This window comes from Simochromis diagramma, unplaced genomic scaffold (assembly GCF_900408965.1).
Source record: "Simochromis diagramma unplaced genomic scaffold, fSimDia1.1 OVJJ01000602.1, whole genome shotgun sequence".
Classification (NCBI taxonomy): Eukaryota; Metazoa; Chordata; class Actinopteri; order Cichliformes; family Cichlidae; genus Simochromis; species Simochromis diagramma.
The window spans coordinates 7739181-7759421 of record NW_024387040.1 but is presented as its reverse complement, the minus strand read 5'-3'; the positions used below and the strand labels follow the sequence as shown (position 1 = coordinate 7759421).

Sequence of the window (20241 nt, the reverse complement as noted above, 5' to 3'; positions counted from 1 at the left end):
GCATGTTTCAGTTTACAAACGGCGCCCCATAGTTATGAGTTAGAACTATATACATAAAAATGACTTAATTTGAGTTACTGTTGCGAGGGACTACATTATGTTGACAGGTATTTAAAGGTTTGTTGTCTCTATTTACTTACATCAGAGTGTCAGTCCTTTGGGACAGCAGCCTCAGGTTGGGAAAGAGCACAGTACTTGTGTTTGTTGCTCTTGACTCCATCACGATCTTCTTCTACACAAGACTGTTTTCCACTCATACAACTTTAGAACAGGCCAGCAGTTTGGAGACAAAGTCAGAAAGGCAAGGGTGAGATGGTTTGGACATCTGCAGACTAGGGATAGCAGACATACTGGGCAAAGAATCTTGAATATGGAGGGGACTGTAGAAAAGGGGAAGACTGCAGAGAAGATTTGTGGATGTAGTGAAGGAGGACATGCAGAGGGCTGGTGTGACAGACGGGGAGGCTGAGGGTAGGGTAAGAAAGAGGCAGATGATGCACTATAGCGACCCCTAAAGCATGCAGTCCGAAAAGATGTCAAAACATACGCAGCGGCTGCTTTCACTTGTAGAGCCAGACTAATACTGCTTATACAGATATTTACTAATTAAAAAGTCTGGTATTTGCAGAGCATAGCTGCCAATATTGTTAAAATCCTAACGTATAATTAAATAAGTAGCGTAGAAAGTGTGGTGCTCTGTGGTGTGTTTTTTTTTAGAGGTCCTGTGCAGTATCTTAGCTGTTCCTAGACTGCACACTTCGAGAAAAAGACCTCTGATGTTGTGCCTGGAATTTGTGGGAGTCACTTTTCCAGTTTGGGGGTTACAGCCACTAATGTTTCTATTACCACTGCAACCACGCTGAACTTTACCTTAGAAATCGGATCCAACTGACCTTCAGTCTATGATGCCACTATATCATGCTGATTAACCGGAAGCTGTTTGTCCCAGACAACCTTAACCCTGTTGTTCTCAAACACTGTGTGGTGTCTCCCATCAGGACTTGGTGACTTCTAATTTTATTGATCGCAGCAGCAGTTTTTAGACTTAGCTATGATCATTTTTACTACTTTTAAGTTGATATTTTGGAAATAATATTTTCAACAGAAAATTTACAACCAAATCAAAATATTGTGATTTTTTTTTTTACATTTCCTCTCGTACCCTTTCAAAAGCAAAAGAAACTTTTTATTATTAATTCTTCTAAATTTTGCTTCTTAGCCAATTTTAATTTTTTAAAGATAAAATACAATCAAACTGAAATTATTTGTTGGTTTCGTTTGTGTTTGCAGCAGGTTAAGCACTTCACTCTCCATGGGAAAAATTCACCAAACCATTCAACAAAACAAGCACAGCTATATATAGTTTATTATATAAAACGAAACATCATAGAAATATTCCATGTAAACAAAAAGTACAAATATTTACACCAGCAAATGTGCATATGTTTTATATACTATATTTATGGTAATGAATGTGGAAGATCTTTGGTATTTAATTACATCCTTCTCACAACTATGTTAATTTTGTTTCAGTGCGTGGTGACATTGGCTCAAATAAAACAAAACAAAAAAATAGGACTTCTATTATAGAAAGTAACTGCAACAGAAAACAGGGTTATGAAATGATGTATTTGCTCTCACAAACAGCACATTTCAAAAGGCTTCAGTCGTCATTCTCTCCAACAGCTTCTCTTCTTCTGCAGTGCTGGACACAGTTAAACTTCTTTTGAAATACTGCATTTCGATTTTCCCTGACTCATGTGCCAGTGCTACTCCTGAATATGTGTTTTGTTTTCCAGATTGTCCAAACAAAGCCATGTCTGTCACCCTGACAATGGAAAAAAATGAAGAAAAAAACACCCATATAAGACAAATATAAACTAATTTGCTTAATTATCACTTGCGTGTGTGTGACATTACCTGTCAGCACTCATTCTCTCAGTGACCACAGGCTGTGTGTCATCTTTCAACAGGTCCCATATATGGAGGTTACATGCAGCATCGAGTACGCAGAAGACCGTCGCTCTGGTCTGGGCCCACTGCAGGGAGACCACCGGTTCGCCAGCTGTACTGTTCTTCCACTGTGCCACAGGCTGCTCATGGCTGACTGCATGCAGCCTGATGCTGCCATTGCCACAACCCACCTGAAACAGGGACAGAGAATATTTGAAATATACCCTTTCGAGGCTACAGTGGTATAAATCTCCATGGTTTTGTTTCTTGAGTCTTTGCATTCCATTCCTTTGAAACTATACAAACTGAATTTACAGTTCTAGTCAGTTTTATGTATATATAGGACTAAATCACAACCAGAGTAGCTTCAAGGTGCTTTATATTGTAACGTAAAGAAACTACAATAACAAGATATGTGTTCATTTTTGAGCTTTAGAGCTGCAGGTACATTTCTTGTCCCTACTCATTTTATCTAAGCGGTCTTCTCACCTCTCAAATATGCATATTTCCCAAAATAGATGTGATGTAAATAAGCATGACTCTCACCAAGAACAAGTGTGGTCTGAAGGGAGAAAAGTGGATTGAGGTGACATCGACAGGCTGCACTTCAACCTCCTGAAACCTGTAAAATTTGGGGGGTGCTTTCAAACCGTGACTCGTTCCATGGTGGACCAGCCCCTACACACAAGTCACATTAGTACACTTTCACTAAATATTACAGGAGTATAATTTTTTTTAATATTTGAGAGGATTCATTTGAAATTACATGAATTAAGCTCACCATGTTGGTGCCAATAAAGAAATGATTGGAGTCTGTTGGAAGGAATTTTAAAAGCAGCGTGTGCAGCGGCCCTGTTTTAACTACATCTCGCGGTGACCCCCTGAGACTTTGGAAAGAGGCATAGAGGGGGGGAAAAATAAAACAACAGGTCAGAAGTTAGATTACTCCCAAACAAACAACAACGGAACAAACTGGAAGACAACACTGCATCACATTGGTGGGCCATATGGGGAAGTTGCTGTCTGTATGTGCAAGAGATTGGAAAGAGACAATAAAGTAAATACTTCAGTTAAGACAGAGTGATGTCTGAGGTTTTCCTCACCACACCTCTCTGCGTAACATATGTATAAGAGCGCAGGTATGTTTCCATCAAATGTTGAGGTGACAAAATCAAGAGCATGCAGCATGTAACAAACAGGATTGAGTGGCAACAACATAACAGCTGTGTTCCACTGGGCCAAGACTCTGCGGTGTATTTTAAGCCCTGCGGCTGCCAGTGACAGATGATCGTCATGAGCCATTTATCAATCTCACCTCTCAGCAGCGAGGACGGACGAGCTGTGAAGCAACTTCACTTTGCCGCCAGGCCGGAGGCCTGCAAGAGGGGAGAGGGGGAAAAAAAGAAAGAAGCGGGGCTGAAAGCAATGCCACATGTGTGAGAAAGGTGAGCCCACTCAAAGAAATACTGTGACTGCGTTACCCAGATCTGTTGGAGAGCCTGCCTCGTTGCCTTTTGGGAGCTCTACCACCACCTAAAGGACACATGGGAGAAATCATGACAGGCAATTCACATTTTTACGGTGCAGCTGTCCCCAAACTTCAGAAACCGATCCCCCTACCACTGAGTTAAAATGATAGGAATTTTAGTGAACTGAAGATAAGAAACAATAGAAACAACAAAAACTATTTCCCCCACAAAAATCTCATTAATTACACTTAGTTTAGCACGTTTTCTTTTGGTCATTGTACCACCCATCTGCCCTGCAGTGACTCTTTTAAGAGTATAAAACAGATGTAGAATCATTGGAACAACGAATACTTATGGACATATTGGATATCCTGGAGGAATGCAAGTCACAATGAATCTAAAATAACATCAGTAATCCTCAGTGGGCTTTCCAAACTTTCCAATTCATGTATCTCTCTCCATGACCTCTCTAATAAAATCCACTCCCAACTCCTGCTCCTTGTAAAGAAAAAAAAAACATACATGTAAAATATGTACAATCTACTTAGTTGCTCAACCTACCCAAAAATTTAAAACTCCACTTTCATCCAAAGAAGCCAGCTGGAATGACAGTCCTGATGACTCTACAATTGGAAAAGAACATCATTTAATTAAATAAACAGTACTGTGCAAAAGTCTCAGGACACTCTCCATTTCTGTATGTCTTGCTTCCAAGGAGCCACACTTTGTTGTAAAGTTTTTAAAGTGCAATAAGCTCCAGGTTTTCCTGAAGGACAGCTTTTCTTTGGATATTGGCTGCTTTCTCACTCATTTTCAGTCCAGTACTTGTCCCAGTACTGACCCTTTTCAGAGGATTTTTCTTTTGCTTGCTTAGCCACTTAGCACTGACCTATGAATCACAGAAGCATAAAAAGGCTCCGAACTCAATGGATCAACTGGCCTTGTGTCTACACATAACAGACAACCATTTTTAATTGTTAATTAGTTACTTTGTTAGTAGCTGCCTGTCAGAAAAACACATAGTGTCCCCATTTCTCTAGCCGAATCTATGAAAAATTCTAAAGATAACACAGTTTGACAGGTATAAAATAGTATTTTTCCACCAACAAAGTGATCAATAAGGTGATTGCTGTAGCTTCATTAGAAATGGTCTAAGCAAAGCTGCTATCAAGAAGCCATTCTTAAGGAAGAGAAACATGGATACATGGCTGGGGTATGCCTTGTCTCTGAGTGAATATTCATATGAATATTGACTTTTAAGCTCATTAGAATTGTGCTAATCGCTGCAACTATTTCCCATTTTCCTGGCAAAATATGAAGAAACATGAATGGCAGAAAACATATAGCAACATTCACACCTCTGGTTAATCATTTCATACCTTCCTCGGATGCCAACAGTGGAACGTCTGCCCTCAGCTCCCCTGCTAGTGCAGAGGGGACAACTTCTACAGAGGTCACAGATGACAAATGGCCTGAGGCGGCCAACACTGCATCTGTGTTGAAAAGGTGACAAATAAGAAGACAGCTGCACAACTCGAGTTCAAAAACCAAAGCAAAAAACAATCAGCCTCTCAAGTTTATGTGAGAGAGGGCAGGGGAGTGCTGACATTCATTTTTCCTTAGGTCGGGTACAAAGAGTGAAATTTGTGTCACTGTGTAAGTTCAAAGGGATTTATATTCTTAAAATAAAAAGATGAATAACAGTCTGGAAACAAATGTTAGGTGTAAGAGGAAAGAAATAAAAATGCTTTTTTATATATTTGGCACTAGGGCTGCCATGATTACGTCGACTATCAAAATCGTCGACGACTAATTTAATAGTCGATGCGTCGTTTGAAGCTTTGTAAGATCCCAAAAGACGCAGGAATAAGTAGTAGGATTAAACCCCGAAGAAGAAGTAGCTCTGTCCCAGAATTCATAGCGCAGCCCAGCTCAGTTTCCAACAATGGCGGCAGCTAGTTAGTTTTAATATTACTCTTATTATTCTTTCTGGGTCACAAAATAAACATTTAACATATTTTCAGGCGAGAGTGTAGCTGTGTAAACCTCAAATATCTGCTCAGTTTATCAAGACACCACATATTTTCAAAAGCGCTCCGACGTTTTCGGAGACGTCTGTTACCCACTAGCTCGATAGCTAGCCGGGGGCAAGGCTCACTAGAGCCCGTGAGAACACCGGACTCCCAGCAAATCGTTTTCAAACCCACCGCCGTCTTTCGCTACTCAGGTTAAAGATGATATATAAGTCACTTAGATAACTTAAAAATGTTATTGTTTGTCTTTTTTCAGTATTTATTTGTTCCTGAGTAAATCGGTTTGGCTGAGATTAAAGTTATAGTTTTTACACAGCTGAATAAATGTCAAGCAGACAGCTGATTATCAGAAGTGTGAGATGCTGGAGAATATACTCCGGTGTCCTGTTATATTTTAGATAGCAAGGACTTTATTAAACTTCACCGAAACAATCTGCAAATTTCATTTAAATTTAATAAACTATCATCTTGTCTTTATTTTTAGTTAGCACATACCTTAAACACTAAAAGCTGTAAGCTAATGATAGTTATATAAGAGCAGATGCTGCTGGTGCAATAAGCCGTACGTTGTACGTCTAATGGATGCATGATCTGATTAGTCGACTATCAAAATAATGCTTGCGGCAGCCCTATTTGGCACAGCTGGAATTTAATTCCCTGCTGACATACCAGTGGAGAAGGTAGGCTGCCTGAATGTCCACTCTTCCTCCCCCATCTTTAAGCTATAGTGGTTACTAGACTGCTCCCTAAGGTCCCACAGCACCACAGAGCCGACTGATGTGCCTGCAAACACCAGCGTGACCTTTCCAGGGCTGAAACAGCAACACTGGATCTGGAACAAAGAAAACGACAGGGGATTAGTGTAGATGTTAGAGGTTCAGTGGCTTTGGTTTCACTAAGAAGCGATATGCCAAGTCCACAAATAACATCAGCTGCACTTAAAAGGACAGATTCACATTCCTCATTAGAGCTGAAGTAAATATCGCCATTTAGACACGTAAGGACAAATCAAATGTTTATTTTCCATCCTTACGGTCTTTTCATAATATTGCAAATAATGTTTGATGGAGGCTTTACAGATTTTTCTAATGAAAAAGTATCATGTTAAACAACTACAGGGTTTGTGTTTGATCATTTACAACAAGATTGTACATGCTGAGGAAGTTTAACCAAATTTGAAGTTAATGTGGGACAGATGTTTATGTGGGACAACGTGCAGACAAAAGAGAGTTATAGGTTAGGTTTCCTCACATCTATTAGAAAAGTAAAGGTCATGCAGTGTTAACTTTTGAACGTAGTGGGACAAAGGTAACGGGACTGCTGTCCGTATGTGGGTCACCCAAGAAGGAGGAACAATTACAACAAGCAATTACCCTTCTGATGTGACCAACATGTAAGACAAGCCTGATTTGATTGCTGATTTCTGGAGGGCAAACAAAGCACTGATGCTTCTCACTGAATTTCAAGACTGATTAGGCTCCTCTGATTAAGTGATGCAGAAAAAAGCTACAGTTTAACACAGCTTAATTTTTATTCATGATAAACAATAATGCTCTGGAGAGCAAATAAATAGAGCCTGACTGACACAGGATTTTTAAGACTGATACCGATTTGTTGATTCCAAATCTGATATTCCCATATATAATATGATATTTTTTTCTTTCTTTCAGAGACATAAAACATGAACCTTTTTTTTTTCTGCCACTGAATTTTTTTTTCATTTTAAATTTCAGGTTATTTTCTCAATTGTACATTATTTTTTTCAGAAGTTTGAGTTAATAAGGGGAAATCTTGAGATGAAAACCCCCAAATTTTTTCTTTCGGCTGGCAAAAATTGTTTTATTCATTGGCAGAAACAAGCTTCCGTAAGTTTCACTGATATTTGTCATGTGTATTTATTTTGCTACTCATTCGTGCTCTGCCTGACTGGTGGTTATTGTTTGTGACAAATGTGCAGCCAACAGGGAAGTTGAAGAGTGCCCTTTAGTGTACAAACAATATCAAAACTCCTTACATGGCTGAATGGTGTTTCTCTCATGTCTGATATTACTTTTTAAATATCCACTTTGCAATTGGCTAATAATCGGCTGATACCAAACTCTAGAAATTGTATAAAACTGAATACTAGAAGTTGTAAATGTCACCTCAGACTCATAAACAAGGATCTTCTGAGGCCTGGATGGCTCCCAGATGTTCCAGATGCAGATGATGGTACAGCTGTCAAGATGCTTGGCGCTGGGTTTAGTCGTGGGCATGTGAACTGACAGCATGGTGTGCTTTTGGACCTGAGAAAAGTGCAGCATGCTAATCTGGCGATCTGCAATTGACAAGACAAAACATGAACATCTAATAGGAAGAACTGTCTGAGTTTTTGAGAGGCTGCTACTGCTGCCACAGAGGACAAGTAACAACTAACAAACTAGCAATGAGAATAGAGCAAGATACAAGTCAAAAACAAAAACAAAATGAGTTTCTCTGGTTGGACTTTGTACCATAAAGAAAAGGCAACTCAGTGATGAGCTGTAAACTTCCATCGCTGAAAGACAACGTGTCTGACTGAGTGCTCAGTTTCTCCAGGGATTTTCTCTCAGCTTGATCCTCTTCCAGCAGGACAACCATGACCTTGATTTGGAATGACAGCAGTGAGAACTAACAACAAGACAAAAAGTTCTTCATGCATACATTTCTAACAAATAGTTTAAAGACCTGTGAGGCTGAGCGAAGAAATGATGCCAGACGCTGTGAATCATAGTTCATTTCACTTCTTTGTTTGTCTCGTGCTTCCTTAGAGAGGTTTGGATCTGTCAGTGCAGGGAAATTCTATTAATAAACTCACCATATAGCCTACACACTTAACTTATCAGAAGCTTATTGTTTTATTACCCCCACATGCTCCACTGCGCTCCGGAGGATGCTGCGTCCACTTCTCAGACATCTCTATTTCCTCTGTCTGGATGTCTCGATCTGTGTTATCCTCATTACACTGAACGTAAGCCTAGAAGAGAAGACGATCTCACGTGTTATAAAGACGTATGCAGTTTCTCTTTATAATTTGGATTAAGAAGTAGACAACAGAAATAATCGCTAACCTGTTTAGTGTTTGCATTTCCAAAGTTTCTGATGTACATGTCATACTCATTGACCGGCGGCAGATCCAAAAGGGAGAAAGTCATGGAAAAATCCAGATCGATTAAACGAAGCAGCTCTGTACTTCTCTTCCTGTTGTCAGCAACAAATATACATTCAAGGTTTAATTAAATAATAAACACACTGTCAGGTTGCCTGAGGTTGCTTTATGCTTATGTGAAAAGTATTACTTAAGTGACCACAAGTGTCCATTTAACATAATATGTTTTCTGCAAATAAACTTACTTTTGCTTACTGGCAACTTTCTTGCTGACTTCGCGTTGCTTTGCAGCTACAAAGTCGATAAACTTTCCGCGTTGGGAGGCTCTGCTCTGGATCTTTTCAGTGTCTGTAAACAGGGCAGTAACGATGCTTTAAATCCAGGATAATCCTGCACAAAACACCCTGGATTTACCAGGAGTGTGCCTTTCAGTTATACACAAAGAAAGAAGCACGCTTAAAACATTTATTGTGGGTAAGAATATACCTCTGGACCATTTAGGCCTCTCCTCCTCTTCTCTGCTCGTACTTTGTCTGGACTTTGTTGTTCCAATTCTCTCATTCTCTTCATCCATGGCTCTCCGAATAGCTTCAATCTCCTTTCTCCGCTGTGCTGAAAGCTCCTCCTTTGCTTCACCCGCCTGTGGATGCAATGGCTCCTTCTCGTCCTCATCTTCATTAGTGCTCTCATTCAGTTCCTCAAAATCCTCTTCATAGTCCTTTAAATAGAGCATTCCCATTCATCACTGAGCACATGCAACACGTTTTTATTTGAAACAAGAAAAATAACCACGATGAACAAAAACTAGATCCTAAAAGAAGAAACGTGAAGCGACCACTCACCATTTTCTTACAATGTAAATCGATTAGAGCATGCCAAAGTAACACAAAAAGAAATGTGTAAACAACACTGAAATTAAAATCAAAACGGGCATATTTTGTAAGAGCAGCCTCTGTAATTACCTCAAAATCATCTTCATAATCCTGATCAGCCAAATCTTCATCATTGACAACTTGCTGAAGTGATCAGAAAGCATAAAGTGGGAAAATCGTTTAAGAAACTTTGATTATTTGTGCACAGACTCGTGTTGCTTTAACTCCAATTTCCCAAACACTTGAATGCAATACTAATAATTTCCAAATCGTTAATGTAATTAAAGGTAGTTCGGTTAGAAAACATTCAAAGTTAAGCCCAATCAAAAAAAATGCAGATTCATTTTGAATTTGATGTCAGCAACATGTTTGAAAAAGGCTGGGAGCGGGAAACATGTGATAAGAGGGATAGTGACACATTTCACAACTGATCACGTTGTCTGGCAAAAGGTCAGTACTGGATATAAAACCAGCATCACAGAGTGTTTCAGGAGTCCAAATAGCTACCCTGTGTGTGGGCATACAATACAGGTCAACAATTTAACAACAGAAATGAAAACACATGTATGAAGAAAAAATAGAGTGACATCTATGTGTCTGTGTTACATACTGTAGCTACAAATGGGAAATTCTGCTTAGTATATTTTATGTTTATTAGGAGAAATGATGCAACATAGTGGGAAACAGGTCCCTGTCTCTGCTTCTCTCGAATGCTCACTGTGAGCATTACAGACAAACCAGCTGCAGACTGAGCTTAAACCTGGTTTGTTCTCATGCAAGCACAGAAAGGTCAGGCTGAGGTATTATACTCCACAAAGGGTGCCAAGACACAATATTCCTTAGGCTCAGTGACTTATGAAATAAATGGAATAAGTAGAAACACACCCCCATGCTAAAAAAAAAAGAAGTTTAAAGACATGCAAGAGTGCATTTGTTGCCTTTGAAGGCTATAACCAAACTGAGCATCTTACAGGCTCCTCTGTGTCTGCTTCATGTTTCACAGCAGGTATCCACTGCTCAGAAACCAAGTCAACTTCCTATATTGTGAAAGGATATAATGCAAGGAAAGGGTTTACAATCAGATAATCCATAGTATTGGATCAGCGTTGTGAGAGCTATGAGGGAAATTTACACGCAAACTAACCACATTCCTCTCATGACTCTTGCCAGATGATGATCTCTTGTCTCTGTGATCGTCTTCCTCCCTGTGCTTTCTCTCTTTGTGTTTCCTTTCCACGTCAGCTTCATGTTTGTGCCTTCTCTCCCTGTGTTTGTTTTCTGGGTCTTCTCCCTCTTTGTACCTTCTGTCTTTGGGTCTGTCCCTCTCAGCCAACTCTCTGTCAGCACGATGATGTCTGATCTCTTCCCCTCGATGCTCTCTGTATTCACTATCGGGCTTCTGTTTCTCCTCCTAAATAGCAGGAAAATCCCAGCAAGAGGGTCTATGTAATCAAAGCCATTCCTTAAAAATTCAAATACGCGAACATTAACATTACTGTGGAAGCTTACATGATGTCCTCTCTCTCTGTGCCTCTGTTCTCTCTCCTCTTTACGTTTTCTATGTTCTTCTTTATACTCTGAAATCAAAGACATTCAAACATTAAACATCTCATGGACATGCTACTCTAAATAGGCACACTCCTGTATGTTTACCTCTGTCCCCTTTCTGTTCCAAATGCTTCATGTCTCTTTGTCTCTCTTCCTTGGCATTCCTTGTATCTTCATATTCATTTTGGTGTCTCTCCCGATGCTGATCTTTCTCCTCCCTGTGGTGCTGTTCTATCTGAGCTCCTCTTCCCTCCCTGCTTTCCTTGTGTCTTCTTCTCTCCCCATCATTCCTAAGCTCTCTGTCCTGCTCCTCTCTTTTTCTTTCCTTATTTACGTCATCCCTTCTTTTACTACGGTCTTCCTCCCTGTGTCTATCTCTGTCCCTTACCCTCTCTTTCTCCTTATCTCTGTGTCTTTCCTTATCCCTCTCCCTGTCATGTTTTTCCTCTAGGTCTCTTCTTGTCTCCTTATTTTCTCTGTAGTCATCACCATACTTCCTTACATCTACAAATCTCTCCCTTTCCCTTGTCTTCTCCCTTTCATTTCCTCTCTCAGCTCTCCTATCTTGTGAGCCCTCTTTCCTTCTGTCTCTTCTCCCTTCATCTCTTCTCTCTCTCCCTGTGCTCTCTCTTTCCCTGAGCCTGTTCTTCTCGCGTCTAGACTCCTTTTCTTGGTCCCTATGGCGTCTCTCAGCGGATTCCCCACCACGGTACCTTCTATCATAGCCATCGCGCCTCCTGGCATCGTCACCACCGCGTTCTTCCTCCTAGAATAAATAAATACAACCAATAAAAATACGATTAAATCATCTACCGTTGCATTTAATTGCTACAAATCGAGCTTGAATCAGAAAATTCTGCAACTTACCCTGATGTGTCTCCTCAGGTCTGCAGGTCTCCATGTGTCTTCCTTTGTTATTTTCTAAACAAACACGTTTCTTAAGGTTCATTTGATGACATTTTAATTGAAAGACACCATTTTATATAACTTGTATGATATCGAACCAGACCCATGTAAGTCAGCGGGATAACATTCACTCTTTGAGATAACGTTTGACAACATTCATAGCGAACACGACTTTTTCTACTAAAAATAAACGCTTCTCAGTTTTGGCTCACACACGGTAAAGTCAGAGCTGAAGCACGTACCTTATCTGTGTACATGTTCTCATCGGCGCTTGTTTATTTCTTGGTTGTCTTCAATCACCGAATATTAGCTCTTATTTTTGTAGAGACACCGCCATGATGGTTAAGACCCAGCGCGCAGGCGCAGTTTGCCGAATCCAAGGAGAACGCGTCACCTCGGCTTGACAACAGCCGTATCAATCCGCAGCAGAGAAATCGCTGAAATCAACAGCCAGTTGCCATGGCAGCGGCTGAAGATACTGTCCATACATTTTTGTTTTAGCGAAATATCTTAAGTTCTGGGCTTTAAACGATTATAACCGTTAGTTGTTTCGCCCTGTTATGTCTAGTTGTATGTGAGTTCATATTTCTATCAATAAAGACTGAGTAGCGATTTATCAGTGCTCATCATTTTGGGTTTAAGGGTAATACTGTACTAACAAGCTAGCGAGGCACTATTAAATGCAATATTTCTTTTTCAAATATAGCCAATGCAGGATGCTATTTAAACATTTACTTTTAAGAATATCTGTTTCACTGGACTTTGACGCTTTCTAAGTGATAACAATGTAGTTGCCTCTAGTAAACACCAGATGGCGATGTCTTAGCTTTATACATAGCGCTAGAGACGCCGCTGGGATCGCACACAACTGGATGCCTGTGCGTTTTTGGAAATGGTCATACCCACCCTGTGTGGGCAGAGTAAGTAGAGCTGTGGACTGGACTATCTCAAGCAGACCGATTTAATCAGCGGAATGTCTTCGCGAGCTGCTCTTCAGAGTGGAAACTAAGACGGTGAACGACAGCGGTTCCTCCCGGGGCGATGGGCTGGTGTGCAGGTGAACCAACGTGAGAGCAGGATCCCCGTATGAAGACTGCTTTGGTCCGCTGGCACATGGGAGCTGTGACACTCCGCATTTTCAGATTTTAAGGACACTCTCCTGAGGAGGCCACAGAGACATGTCAAGAGACAGCATGACAGATGTACGAGGAAGCCATTCACAAAACGCTAGCCCAGCTCTACCCAAAGAGAACGGGCACATTGCGCCGAGTCCACCTCAACCCAACTTTCCCCATCCCTCAGAGACGACCATACCCGACGACACCCCAGCGTCATCCACCAGCGAGCTGACCCAGACCTGGGTCCACTTTGCTAAGACATTTGTGCTCATTTTCCCCATTTACGCACTTGGTTATTTTGAGTTCAGTTTCAGCTGGCTGCTTATTGGACTTGTGATCTTTTTCTGGTGGAGGAGGAACACAGGAGGAAAGCAAAGCCGACTGAGCCGAGCAATAGCTTTCTTTGAGCAAGAGGAGCAAAGTGCCAAATGTGCTCTCACCACCTCTGATTTACCACCATGGGTAAGGCACAATTTGAATCAGAGCAGGACGGAGCTGTTTATCCCAACTGAGCCACTTCTATGAATAGGGCGTGTAGTATTGTTGTGAACAATATTTTTGAGCTTCCAAGAAAACACAATCAGCTGACAGGATCAGCAGAGCAGAGTTGAGCTGTAAAGCTGTGATGGGGCAGCTGTCTCCGCAGCAGTGACATTAGACCAGAGCCCCAGTCTAAATACAGCAGGGTACAATGGTAAACGAGACACCACGCTGGGAAGGAAACATGCCCACGGGGTCTCTGTTATTTTGGGATTCAGACTGGCTATGTCACTTGTAGTAAGTCAGTCTATTTCTGCAGCACGTTATCTTGGCAAAATGTTAAGACAGAGCAGAGGTCCATCCTTGGGTTTAACAATTTAGGGTTTAATTTGGCAAACCAGTTTATAAACCAGTAAGAAGCTATACTTTGGGTCCCACTTAATCAGTCTAAATTCAAATGAAAAGTGGATAATTCCACAGTTATAATTTATATTTAGAAAAAAAAAATTCACAGGTTAATTCCAGGCTTTGGAAGAGGGCTAATTTTTTTCACACATGGATTTCTCACGACTAGTGCTTTTAGGGTTAGAAAGTCTCAACATTAAAGGTTGGGGTCACTTGAGAGAAATAATGTGACTGTAAAAGATCATATATGTGAGTAAACTTTGTATCTTCCATAAAACTCAAAAGGGGAAGAGAAATTTGCTTTACTGAACCCTCCTATAGGACCCCAGAGAGTCTGGGTGGTCCAGACCATTCATGTAATTCGTTTTGAGTGAATTTGAGCCGTATTCTCTCAGCAAAAAAATGAAACTCAAATAAACTTTAAATTAAATGACTGAATAACTTGTAGGTCTTCAAAACGGAGACTTTCTGTATCCGAGTCAGAGGAGGTTTGCAGCACAGCCTCGCTAAAAGTTAAAAGCCCATTCTGCTGACACACGGCTGAGGATGCATTGATGCCATTAAAGGGGTGTGGAGGAATTAGATGGGATCGAGGGAAAGCATCCCACTTAAAGGAAAGAGAAATTATTAATTGGCTTCAGCACCCCCCCTGTTTTAAGTCTGTTCTTTATGAAACTGTGATCATACCAGCAGCAGGATTGTGTCCTCATGGGAAATCAACATGGATCTTCTGGGGCTTCACAATGATTGACAACCTCCAGCCTGACAAGCTGAGCACATTTCACTGTTTCCAGTTATAGCTCTTAAATCTTGGCTGCTGCAGATTTCTCCCCACTACACATATAAAGATGACATTTCTTTCACACTGTTGGGTTTTTTGTGCGTCCACACCCCAAAACAATTGCTAAAATGCACTTCTGCCAGTTCCAGTTTCTCCAGTTTAGTTTATGTCCTGACCTGCATTTGTCCAGAGTGACTCAGGAGTCAGCTGGTGTGGCAGCCACTGACACTAAAAGTGTCCGTGGAAGCGTCACAACAGTTTTGCACATAGCTCTTGGCTAAATTTTACAGTCTGAGCGGCACAGACTGAACCGAGACTTCGAATGAAAAACCTTGAGCATTCAGGTGAAAATGGCTCTTCTTGTTTAAAAAGCATTTTTGCTAGATGAAGAAAATGGTTATAAAATGAAAGGTAAATGCATTCATATTTGGTGAGGCCCAAGGACTGTACATAAAAGATGGACCGTTATGGCACCTGGAGCTGAATATTTTAGCCTTCATGTAGAGCTCATTATTATTGGCATTAGTCATTAATATCTGATATAAACAACATTGAATGCTCTGTCTTAGTTTTTAGGAATAATGAAAAAATCTTTTCACACGTAGACCGCCATTCAGGGTGGTGATGTCATTGCGTTGATGTATCTATTCAGCTATTTCATTTTGTAACAGAGCATAATGAGGAAAACATACCAGACATGAATCAAAACTTTATATCAAGATGAAGATAAAAAAAGCAAGAGCATCAGCTGTTAGAGGTCAGCAAATAGATCGCCCTGTCTTCTTCTACTTCTTTATAGAGATTAGCATCAACTACCATTATATAGTCCTTGCTTTTTTCTCCAAGGTAGTTTCATTCTCATTGTTGTAAACAATGGCCATTATTCCTAGCTTGCGCGCACCTGCTGACATGCGATGTGTCTCTATCTGTCTGAGCCACGGAATCAGATTTAATTTGAAAACACTGAACACGTGTGCACTGCTGAGCTGATTGAACTGGCAGATAGTCACCTTGGTTCAGTGTCGGAGAAGATGGCTTGCTGCCCAGCTGGATTTCTCAAAGCAATTTTGACTTGCTATCAGGCTACTTATGGGAGAAAATGGGTGACACGGTGCTTTGGTTTGTTCTTTCAAATGGACTTAATGCATCAGGAGTGCAAAGAACACAGATCTCGGGATTTTGAAAGTTGTTGATTTCCACAAGCATGTTCTGCACCTCTTTTTGTCAGCAGGAATACCGTGAAGACTATTATCGCCTGCCTTGTTTCCGTTGCAGTGGAAAACAACAAAAGCAGCACGCTGTGGCATTTATTTCATGCTTAGAATACTTTAGCTTGTTAGAGAAAGTAACGTAGCTCTGAACTGCCACCGGTTTACATCACTGACCTTGAATGCATTGCTTATGCCTTTTTAAATTAAATTATCCTTTTAAAATTGAGGGTTTTTTATAACAATTCCAGTATATCATGTGTTTTTCATGATGTTGTTTAGTAGTAGAGCGTATTTAAACTATATTAAGACCCACAAGTTGAAATAATTAGTGTGTATTTTCAACAAATGAGGGAGTTATTAAAGAAAAGTTATCACCCGTACAGTTTATATGAAGGGAATATAAGCTGTAAATTAAAAAATGCAAACATATTTATTGCATTGTTGAAGTTGGCCAGTGAATATTACAGGCACAGAACTGTACTACAGCTGCAGTAGATATAGTCGTGTTTTCCTTGAACCCTGTGGTCACAGTTTATTTGTACAGTTTGTTTTCTCTGATCTTACATAGCAGCAGTGAAAGAGCAATATGTGCTGTACAAACTGAGATGGACCTTAGGTGTGTGGAGGTGTCGTTCAGAGGGCTCAGATTGTCTGCATTATATGAGACCTTAACCCTTTAAGACCTACCATAGAACCAAGTCCGCCAGAGCTTATATTATATTTTTACATGCTGTAGTGCCATTTTTGGGAGCATTTCAAGTTGCTATACATCAATACAACCATTATAGCCCAAATTTTAATAATATGTCTGCATTAAGTGCATAGTAATTACATAAATTGCAAAAAAGTGCAATAAACTACAAAAAAATTGAAAATCGTTTTGTTTTTTTTTAACATATATTTCTAGTTAGAGAAATTTAAGAAGCTTATCCCTCAAAACTGCAAATACAAAAAAGTTGCACAAAATAGTTTTCCATCACAGGAAATTTATTTTGAGTGTCTTTATAGTTTTATTTTTGAAATACACCAATTTTTATATACTTCAGGAAAAACGAAAATAAATATTATGATGCAAATTTGCAAAAAAAAAATAAACTATTTCCAGCAGTGCACTTTGAGTCCTAAGCATCCCAGAAATGATACAGAAAGTCTTAAAGTCAAACATAACTTTTAAAAACACCAGTATAGGCTCATAAGGCCCTGAAGGTAAAAAACTACAGTTCCGCAAAATGACGTCACTTCCGGTTTCAGGCGGTCATGGCGGACATGCGATAGTTCGCGCTGATGGAGGTAGGAAGTGTTACGAACAGCTGATCGGATCGGCTTTAAAGGGTTAACATGCACCTTCTGCCAGAGGACGGCATTACTTGGCTGAAATCCTGATACAATATCAGCTGAATTAAACCCAATTTCTGCTGCTTCTGCTGCTGACATTGTGTTTAGACTTTAATATTTTCCTGTGTTATTAGCTGCAGGACGTGTTTTCCTTCAGGACGTAAGCACCTCTCTGACTCAGCGAGCCATGATAAGCAGTCTGAAGACAGTGAGAATAACCATCTTTTATTCAAAACCCAGGCAAATTGTTAATTATGTCTTTAAGAGGCAGAGCTCAGCAACTCTTTGGCATAACACGAAATAATTAAGATATGTTTCCCTGATTCTTGCTCAGCGCTTAAAAGGAAACATTTGCTGCGAAGTGACTCATCATTACCTCACCTACATTTGTGAATGAGGTCACTGTGTCAGGGGTATTAATGAGGTTTTTTCCAGCATCTCCTCCACAGGATTATATTATTTCTGGAATCTTTTATGATAGCTGTGATATTTTCTTCTCTGTCGCCCTGCTCATGTCACTGCTTTTCTCATACTCTGACATAAACGCCGGATAAGCACTTTTGCTGAATCCATGAGAAATGGTGCTGTCTCTTCACACATCGTGTCTCACCATAGGTCCAGCCAGTTAACTCACTTCATCTTTATTTTATTTTTTACATCTTTATAGTGCAAATATGTAATATGAACCATGCCATGCATCACAGCATTTATACCTTGAGCTAGTTTGTAGTGTACTTTCCTAGATGGGATTTTGAAACATAAAAGGCAATAAGAAACACAATCGATACTATAAATGTTAAGAAGCACAAAACTCGAAACACAGCAAAATATAGAGAGACAGCCCAACACGGGCACAAACTGCAGTTTAATGAAGCACCAGGGAAACAGGAAGTAGGGAAATATTCATGAAAGCATGACTGACCCCTCTTTGAAAACTGACTGAGCTGCTGCTGCACATCCATAATGTCAATCTGCCGTTCCACCTATGCTGCTTCCAACTAGGGCTGCCACAACCGATTATTTTGATAGTCGACTAGTCACCGATTATTTTTGCGATTAGTCGACTAATCAGATCATGCATCCATTGGACGTACAGCTTATTGCACCAGCATGCATCTGCTCTTATATGACTATCATTAGCTTACAGCTTTAAGTGTTTAAGGTATGTGCTAACTAAAAATAAAGACAAGATGATAGTTTATTAAATTTTAATGAAATTTGCAGATTGTTTCGGTTTAATAAACTCCTTGCTATCTAAGATATAACAGGACACTGGAGTATATTCTCCAGCATCTCACACTTCTGATAATCAGCTGTCTTCTTGATGTTTATTCAGCTGTGTAAAAACTATAACTTTAATCTCAGCCAAACTGATTTACTCAGGAACAAATAAAATACTAAAAAAAACCCCAAACAATAACATTTTTAAGTTATCTAAGTCAGCGGTCTCCAACCTTTTTTGCGCCACGGACCGGTTTATGCCCGACAATATTTTCATGGACCGGACTTTTTTTTTGCCTTTTGTACAACAAAACAAAACAAAACTAGTACCGGTACCGGCAAAAAGAAAATTTATTCATAACACACGTGAAAAGACCAAGGAAAACAGAGTAAATGATAAAAACGATAACAAAATAACAAATAACAAAATAACAAAATAACAAATAACAAAATAACGCTGAAAACCGATAAAAACCCTGAAAACCATACATTTCACACCTGAGCCTCAACTCCCGCGGCCCGGTACCAAACGACTCACGGACCGGTACCGGTCCGAGACCCGGGGGTTGGGGACCGCTGATCTAAGTGACTTATATATGTTTGACCTGAGTAGCAAAAGACAGCCGTGGGTTTGAAAACGATTTGCCGGGAGTCCGGTGTTCTCACGGGCTCTAGTGAGCCTTGCCCCCGGCTAGCTATCGAGCTAGTGGGTAACAGATGTCTCCGAAAACGTCTGTTATTTGAAAATATGTGGTGTCTTGATAAACTGAGCAGATATTTGAGGTTTACACAGCTACATTCTCGCCTGAAAATATGCTAAACGTTTATTTTGTGACCCAGAAAGAATAATAAGCTGCCGCTTCTGGGACACAGCTGCTTCTTCTTCTTCGGGTTTTAACGGCAGCTGGCATCCTTGTACATGCAGTGCTGCCATCTTCTGTTTCAGTCCGTTATTACACTCTTAAATCCTACTATTTATTCCTGCGTCTTTTGGGATCTTACAAAGCTTCAAACGACGCGTCGACTATTAAATCGGTCATCGACGATTTTGATAGTCGACGTAATCGTGACTAGTCGACTAATCGTGGCAGCCCTACTTCCAAGGTTCGGTATCTTGTGCATTCAGAGATGCTCATCTGCATACGTTGGTTGTAACAAGCGGCCCCTTCCCATCTGCTCTAAGCAGTCTGGCCATTCTCCTCTGAGCTGTGACATCAACAAGGCATTTTTACCCAGACAGCCGGTCACCTTGACCATGTCTGGATGCCTAAATGCATTAAATCGCTGCAATGTGATTGGATTAGATTCGATATTTGCATTAAGAAACAGTTTCAAAGGTAAACCTAATGAAGTGGCCATCAGTATGTATCACCACAAGAGCCTTAATTAGGGCTTCTGTTGAAGTTAGGGTATAAACACCTTAAATTAAAATGATGAAGAGGACGTGGTTCATCTGTTTTCTATTATGCTGGTGTCTGCAGTGCTGAACACCATTATGCATCGTATTGACTTTGTTTCTGCTTTAGCTCCTGTTAAGTCAGTGATTTACGTTTGTCATTAAGTAAGATTAGTTAAACTGCAGAGCAGACTCAGACCACAAATTATGTAAAATGTTTGACTAGAGAAGGATGGAAATACTGTCAGTCATGTCTGATTTATTTCAATCCTCAGCTGTGTATCCGTGAGTATAAGATTAGTTAGAAATGTCTGTTTAGAAATGTAGCATGGCTGCATAATGATAAAGGGAAGGGCATATGATGGAAACATTCTTTAGGTAGAGAA

The 20241-nt window shown here is 40.2% G+C and overlaps 2 protein-coding genes across 8 annotated transcripts in view; one reads left to right on the top strand and one right to left on the bottom strand.

Moving 5' to 3' along the window:
* Positions 1-1348: 1348 nt before the first annotated feature.
* dync2i1 (dynein 2 intermediate chain 1) lies at positions 1349-12430 on the bottom strand. 5 transcript variants are annotated; one of them, XM_040043793.1, is made up of 24 exons: positions 12151-12430; positions 11870-11923; positions 11108-11768; positions 10964-11031; positions 10599-10865; positions 10426-10491; positions 9545-9598; positions 9425-9430; positions 9069-9300; positions 8828-8930; positions 8545-8674; positions 8339-8450; positions 8162-8256; positions 7948-8077; positions 7600-7772; positions 6125-6287; positions 4802-4915; positions 3984-4045; positions 3435-3486; positions 3269-3329; positions 2735-2840; positions 2500-2631; positions 1921-2144; positions 1349-1828 (listed from the first exon to the last, which is right to left on the bottom strand). In XM_040043793.1, exons 1-24 carry the CDS (start codon positions 12163-12165, stop codon positions 1654-1656), a joined length of 3255 nt encoding a protein of 1084 aa, XP_039899727.1. In that variant the 5' UTR covers positions 12166-12430; the 3' UTR covers positions 1349-1653. The 5 variants fall into 5 exon arrangements, 4 of the variants coding, with proteins under 4 accessions (XP_039899727.1, XP_039899728.1, XP_039899729.1 ...); XM_040043794.1 differs by lacking the exon at positions 9425-9430; XM_040043795.1 differs by lacking the exon at positions 10426-10491.
* A 126-nt stretch (positions 12431-12556) lies between these two features.
* Positions 12557-20241, top strand: part of esyt2b (extended synaptotagmin-like protein 2b) — a 39344-nt gene continuing 31659 nt past the window's right edge. For all 3 annotated transcript variants that reach the window (XM_040043799.1, XM_040043798.1, XM_040043800.1), the window contains exon 1: positions 12557-13488. In XM_040043799.1, coding sequence (XP_039899733.1) covers positions 13087-13488 — 402 coding nt within the window. In that variant the 5' untranslated portion in view covers positions 12557-13086. The remainder of the gene's footprint in view (positions 13489-20241) is intronic.

Bases quoted from the DNA above. Each gene is read 5' to 3' on its own strand.
- dync2i1 (XM_040043793.1), bottom strand. The intron at 9,599-10,425 runs GTAAGATGCTCA...TGATCACTTCAG, and splicing joins AAGCAGACACAGAGGAGCCT to CAAGTTGTCAATGATGAAGA. The intron at 3,487-3,983 runs GTAGGTTGAGCA...TGTGTCCTTTAG, and splicing joins GTGGAGTTTTAAATTTTTGG to GTGGTGGTAGAGCTCCCAAA.